Genomic DNA, 7273 nt, shown 5'->3' on the forward strand with positions numbered 1-7273 from the left:
CAGAGCTGGACTGGACAGGGCCAGAAAGCATATGAGTGGCACTGAAAGGTAATAGTTCACTGAAGCATAATTTGCACTTGCAAGGTAGTAAAGGTGGAGTACTAACTTCCTAACACTAGCAACTGCATCATAAACCAGAGAGGGCCACTGAACTTTGAAAACCATTTAACCTGATATTGCCCCAGCAATGTCAAACTGCTGCACAGATTCAATGCTTTTCCCTGGAGAGCTAACATTCCCTAGGAAACGACAAAGCTGCTCAATGACAAGTGTCATCTCGCTGCATTCAGGGGCAGAGGCCACAAATATCTATACTTGAATCACAAGCCGTGCTGTCATTGCTTTGTCTAAAGGGCAAGGAGAAAGCAGATGTTGCCCTGAAGCTGATGAAGTTGTCTGTTGGCTTCATGAAATGAAAACATTTAGTGTGAGAAGAAAAGCAGTAAGAGAACAAGAGCCATGTCAATCAATGTTACAACGACTCAAAAAATCAAATTCCAAAGCATCTGAACAAATGATTCCTGAAACACATGAGACAGTAGCGTGGAACTGAATGTGAGGGGGGGATAGGACAGGACAACCTCCCTCCCCGAGATTCTAAATCCATATCCCTACTCCAAACACCACAAAAATGAGTAACATTTCCCTATCTGGAAATGCTGCTTCATTCTAGCCCACTGCAGCCCCTGTGACAGCCCCTGTGACAGCCCCTGTGACAGCCCCTGTGACAGCCCCTGACAGGCGGGACTCCCAGAACATTGCAGCACTAACAGCTCTATCAGGTCAGACCGAAGGTCCCTCTGGTAGGGGATCCTGCCTTGCACAGATGCCAACAGCAGCTACCTGGGGAAAAGACAAAAAGAAAGCAAACAGGTACTACTAATACTGGCATCCATGTTGTTTTCTATCTTTTTTCTAAGAATCCTTAAATCTGGTTTGGGTTTCTGGACCATTACTGAGCCAATGTTTTCATAAATCTACTTATTATAATGCCCAGATCTTGTGTGCAGGCAGCAATCACCAGCCAGCAGCTCATCATTTACATGTGAGGCACAAACTACTTTTTCCACCCATGTGCATCACTTTATATGAATCTGCATTGAATTCATCACCAAGTCACTAACTTCACAAGATTCTTCTACAGCTCTTTACCACTCTGAAGAGTTTGGACTTGCCAACAAGCTGCCACTTACTAGTCACTCTATTTTCCCAATCATTTCTTAGTGTTGAACAACAACATATCTTTAAGCACAGATCTCCATCTCCCTCCATAACAAAAATTAACAACATATGCCCACCCTCCATCCCCAGCTCTATCCATATGAGAACCATTCCTTCCCCCCCCCACAACAACTGTGCAATTTCTTTGGCAAACTCTGGTGAGGGACACTGTCAAAACACATTTTTTTAATTCAAGCACTATATTAATTGGATGTCCTTTTCCAATCTATCTGTTGACTCCTACAGAGAACTCCAGCAGGTTTGTGAGGCACAACTTACCTTTACAAAAGCCATGCTGACTCTTTCTCAACACATTACGTTATTCCTGTGTTTCACTAAGTCTGTTAGAGTTTCTACTAATTTGTCCAGTAGAGACACCAGTCCTACTGGATTGCAGTTCCCTGGAATTCTCCTGGAGCCCATTTGAGTCACAGCCGCCACCTTCCAGTTCCCAGGTACTAAGACAGGTTTAAAATGAGAGGGTATATACCAGTTAGTAGCTGAGCAAATTCATTTAGATCTGTAAAAAGTCTCGATTCATCTGTTTGATCTGTCTACTTAGTCCAGAGCCTCTTCTGGTGGCACTTCCACACGAAGCAGTGCCATTAACGTGTCCTTAAATGAGAGTTTTCTCAGGGATTTCACTGACCTGTCATTATCGAGGGCCAGTTCAAACTGGGATTGCACAACAGACTTCCAGCATCTCCAGAGATCTCAGTGTAGCAGAGCCTACAGCAGCCAGGTTACAGTAAAATGGCTACTCGAAAATATACAAAACCCAGCACGTAGAAAGAACAAGAGAAACAGCTTTAGAGAAATGAGCCACTCCAATGCATTCCAACAGTGACACGTTAATTGCTGTTGACTGCTGTGACTTGCTAATTAGTAGTTTTTGATTACAATACATCACAACCTGATAACTTTGCAGGTATTTTGCTGTACTAGATGTATAGACAGTTGTTCAGTAACAGAAACACCAGCAAACCCCTCTGACTGACCTTGCATTAATGCCTTTCAACGGTGCTTGGCAGGACACCTCACTGCATAGAACAGATACACTCTAAGAAGTTCTCCGAGCTGAAACACAGGGTGCTTAGGAGCTTCTTCTGAGATGGGGCCCTGGGCTTCTATCTTTTGAGATTAATCTTTGGAGAATTTTGTCATTCAAATGACATCTAAAAGGTTGGTAAGTTAAGACCCTCTAATATGCAGCAATAAAATTGTGCATAATATGTATAAATATGCACAATGGGGTCAGTGCATGGCTGCACGTCTGTCCAAGTTAAAGAAGTAAAAGAGCCCTGGGGTGAAGCACCTACACCTTGCCACTGGCAGCACGAGCACACCTCCTCACTCTCCCTACTCTTCCTCACTCTCCAGAGGACCTTTACAAGCCCTCCAGATCCTTACCTAGAATTGTGCTTATTAAAAGCACCTGTCCATGTAATCATACCAGGGAACACAAAACACTGCTAGCTCTGTTTTAGGGTCACATCTGCTAGCACAAATTAGTTGGTATCGTAAATGCAGATAATTACTGCTCCTCCTGAAGGGTCCAAAGCAGCTACTATAGTGCAATATCTGCTATTTGGGCACTGAAAACATCACTCAAGGGAACCCAGTTGTTTGGTTTTTTCCCCCCCACAAGTAAAGAGGTTCTCAATTTACAATCCTGACACCAACATAATGAGGCTGTAAGACAAGACAGTACAACCACACAGCACCACCTGAATCTAATAACCTCTTAATACTAAAATGTAACAAATGGCACCAGCTCCTGAGAACAGACCCTGCAGCCTGAATTTCTTCTGTGAAGACTCTGCTAACTGTAAAGACTTGTGCTCTTAATGAGACAGAAAGACAACAGAGGAAAGCACTCCATAGGTATTTTAACCCAATATACACGACTAGAGGTATTTTAATCCAGTATACACAACTATCAGTAGCATTTTTCCTTTTCTGTGACAGAAAACATAACTTAAGGTACACATGAAAGAAAAAGAAAAAAAACCCCAACAACTTTCTGGAAGTATAAAATGACTTCAAGAGAAGATATTTCTAACATGACACAGAACAAATGGGCAGGAGTCTGTAAGAGAAGAAAAAAGCCTCTTTTCCCTCTCAATTCGCTGTCCAAACAGCATTTCAAACATTAAAAGCCTGCCCACATAGCAGAACAAAATGATCAGAAAAGTTTTAAAAGGGCTGCAGAACGTTGCTGACTTCTTTTTAAGATGACTCACCTATTAGAAGAGAGTCCCCTGAATGGGATTCCATAATTGGTTTTGACAGGGGAGGTTTTGATCTGTGGGAAGAAGGAAAAAGCATCTCTGAGCAGTTCAGCTTGTTTAAAAGTGTGCTTACTTTTTTTTTTAAACATATATGTGTGTGTGGTAAAAAAAGACAAGAGAATCCCTCTGCCCTCTACTGGAAATAAAAACGTTTGCAAGTTAGACTTGGTAATTAAGTTGCAGCTGAGTTCTATACCCAATGACTCTTGAGTAATCTTTAAGAGAAATCCAGACACTCTCTTCAAGTATCCTACATAAGCCTTAATATATTCATCCAAACAGAACACTCACTATAGTATCAGCCATCCTGCCTCTAACCAAACGTGCAAGTCTGGGAACTTACCACTGCCTTCCACAGGAAGAAAAGATTTAATCGTCTCTAATCACCATGAGGCTCCCCCTGCCCATTCTATTTTGCATAATTAAGAATAAAGTCTCGCCTCCCTAAGGCTTCCACATATCAACTTCCTCAATGTGGAACAGTGTCTGCACAGCAATGTGTATGACTTCCCTGCATAATGAAACCCTTATTCTAAATCCAAAAGCATAAAGAGTTTATCAGAAGAGAGACAAACTAACTGTAGCTTGCAATTCATGACCTTTTTCTGAATTACATTCAGTTTCACATAGCTAAACATCAGTGTTATACTTACTTGATATTATGAATTTTTCTTGCAACTATCATTGGAAAATCCACTTCAAAATATTTTCTAGGGAGAAGATTTTCATCCTGAGGATTGGAATAAGACTCTAGAATTAGGGACATTCAAGATTCACTTACACATAATAACAAGATATAACTTTAAGTCCTAAACAGTTTTGTTTTAGTTTACACTGGCACTTGTAACAGCAGGATAACTTGATGTCCCACAGCTTAAAAAAAAAGTCAAAACAACAAGAACAGCTGAGAGACATTAGAATGTCCTCTGAGCATTAAGGAAGTTATTTAACATTTTGTGTAACACAGCAATCCTAGACACTAGATCACTAAAACACATATTTCAACAATGTATTACCAGGACCTAGAAGAGCACAGCGACAGGAAACCATCACTACATTTACCACACACCTTCAGTATATTCTCCTAAGAAAGGAACCAGGAACATGTTGCACAGGTTTACAAAGTGACCACAGTCCACAGTTTGTCCTCAAACCGACAGTCAGACTAAAGTGCATCAGTGTTCCTCTGCTACAAAAAAGGGGAAACCTCTTCATTTTACACTGTCACTATGTGACACCCTGACAGAGAAGCTGTGCCATTCTCCCTATGCAGCAGTCCTTTTGTGATGGATATGTACTGCTAGTTCCAGCTTGTCAACCTCATGAATTTCTGAACAGTAGATCAGATCAGTAGTCAGAACAATGAAGTGCTCAGTTAACTGCATCCCATCTTCTGTACATTAATTATACCACACCTGCTTTTTACCAGGAGAAAGAGTTGGAATTACAGACCCCACTTCAGCTTTTAAAATCACTGTTATAGGGAAGTTAATAAAAACGTGTATTGACACAGTTTTCACAGGAATGGAGGCAAGGAAAAACTTCACATCTCAGAAAAATGATTTTTTCCCCTCCACTGACTGATATATAATGAATTGTGACCAATCAAAATGAGACTGGCCTCCTTGGGCTTCATTCCAGAAATCAAATTTACATATGCAAACACTAATGAGAAGACAGGATGACTTACAGGTGTGTTCACTCAGAATGGTATTAGCACATAATATCTGAATAGTCTCCAGTTTTGTGAATTACATACATGCATACAAATGTGCATCTTTACAAATATAAACTCACATTTATATAAATAATTCAGAAATCTGTAAATAGAGCCTGTACAATCTGGTACTGTGGTACCTTATTCCTGTTTTAATAGAGGATTAAAAAAAATGAAGGTTTAAGACAGAGGCCAACAAGCTGTGGAGTTCAAGCTCCGTTCCTGAAAGTCCACTAGAGGTCAGCTTCGTGTCACACACTTTTTGGTAAAAGCCCATGAAATCGCAGACTCTCCTGTGCACTGAGATTTAAAGGTACTTCAACTAATTCTAAGCAAGCTGAGAAGTGAGACAGAGCAGGCAGAGCAATCAAGCCTCGCTGCACACCTCCTCGCTGCACTACAGAGCACAGCACAGATAAGCCCTCACGGAAGGGGGCTGTGGACGTCCCCACCAGTCTCTGTCTGCAGCCAAGTCCCTCACTCTCAGCCATCATTACCTTTAATCTCCAGAACAGGGTATCCATGCCAGCACCAAGATTAACAATTTGACAGTTGCATTCTGTCTTCTTTAGAAAAGCTTTAATCAGATAACTGACTCCATGTACACGAGCATAATAGCCTGTTAAGAAACAAAAATAAAGTTCATTTTTATCATTATTTTCATATAATACTTGGTGTTTAACACTCGTTAAGATTTTTAGGCAGTCTATTTAAAAACTGGCGTTTATTAAGAAGAACACTGCACTCTTATTAAGATACCTAAGGGTCTTTTTTCATTATTATTATTACCAACAAAATCTGATGCTCTGATAAACAGGATTCCTTGGCTAAACAAAAGTTTTAGTCAAGTTTCACCCCAAACAGAGCAGAATAATTCCAGCTGCTGCGCACGCTTTTGCAGAGACCAAAGCTGACATACCCTGCTGTTCTGGGTCAAACCAACACTTCTGATTGCTTTGTAGAGATTCCTGCATGCTGAGACACACGGAGACGTGCCACTCAGAACACAAAGCAAAAGAGTTTGGATTTAAAGAATAATATTTAAAAGATAAAATACTGTATGGAAATATTATTGTGAAGAAAACTTGTCCCATTCTTTTAGGTATTTCCTACACTCCTAACACCCAGTCCATGGAGGTTTTGCCAGGTGCTCTTGCAGACCAGTTAAGAACACATCTGCACTGTATCCAAGCTCAGGTGCCAACTTGCCTCTATTGATTTCAGGTGCTTTTCTCTCTTTGGCTTGTCTCACAAAATACTGGATGTAAGGGTCCTTCCAGTAGCCAACGCTCACAGCAAACCTGTCCAGTGGGGGGAAAAAAATAAGAGAGTTATGAAATAAGGCCATCAAGATTTACTCTAAAAGACACACAGGCTGAAAAGGTCTGACCCGGGTGTGCACGTGCAGACACGGTTTAAAAACTATTGAATGTACAAAACTATTTCAATTAATAAGTCTAGTACAAAATGTTGGCTCTTGCCATATTAAATAAGCATCTTTTTAATGGTCTCTGCACTATTTGATGAATTTCTGCAAGCAAAGACCCTAATCTCAAACATTTCCTTCTTGAGGACCCAGCAAGCAGAGAAAGTGCCAGTGTGAAGCTCCCTTTAGTTCTACCCCTCGTTATGTGACGAGCTGTTTGCATTTATTCCAGAGCTTCTACACAGACAACGGGGCTATTCTGGTCTAGCAGAACTTACTAGTTTTACAACTGATTGGGAAAGCCAGACTCTCAAAAACAAACCCAACCACCCAACAATTTGCAGCTGCACTGACAACAAAGGACAGAACAAAACGGCACAGAGGTTAAATCCACACCCGTGCACAGAAGGGCAACAAAACTCATTTTTCTCCCGTCCCCGCCCCTCCAGCAGCAGAGAATTCTGAAAAATACCATTGTTTTTTCCCCGGAGACATCAATCGACGCTGACACTCAGCCCCCGCCGTTGGTACCACTCTGATTAGCCCTGGGTGTTGTTTTACAGACAAGCCCCAAGCAGAGACCCGGGCAGGCGTTTGGTGGTGGCTCCAGGGAAGCTT

The 7273-nt window shown here is 41.4% G+C and overlaps 1 protein-coding gene across 1 annotated transcript in view; it reads right to left on the reverse strand.

Annotated features, from left to right (window-relative positions):
• Nucleotides 1-6530, reverse strand: part of LCMT1 (leucine carboxyl methyltransferase 1) — a gene marked incomplete at its 5' end in the record, with an annotated part of 18071 nt that extends 11541 nt beyond the window's left edge. The window contains 4 exons of the mRNA XM_010167215.1: nucleotides 3465-3526; nucleotides 4166-4242; nucleotides 5727-5848; nucleotides 6439-6530. Of these exons, the coding sequence (XP_010165517.1) occupies nucleotides 3465-3526; nucleotides 4166-4242; nucleotides 5727-5848; nucleotides 6439-6530 (353 nt within the window). The remainder of the gene's footprint in view (nucleotides 1-3464; nucleotides 3527-4165; nucleotides 4243-5726; nucleotides 5849-6438) is intronic.
• Nucleotides 6531-7273: the final 743 nt, after the last annotated feature.

This window comes from Antrostomus carolinensis, unplaced genomic scaffold (genome assembly GCF_000700745.2).
Source record: "Antrostomus carolinensis isolate BGI_N321 unplaced genomic scaffold, ASM70074v2 scaffold19044, whole genome shotgun sequence".
In the NCBI taxonomy this organism is placed as follows: domain Eukaryota; kingdom Metazoa; phylum Chordata; class Aves; order Caprimulgiformes; family Caprimulgidae; genus Antrostomus; species Antrostomus carolinensis.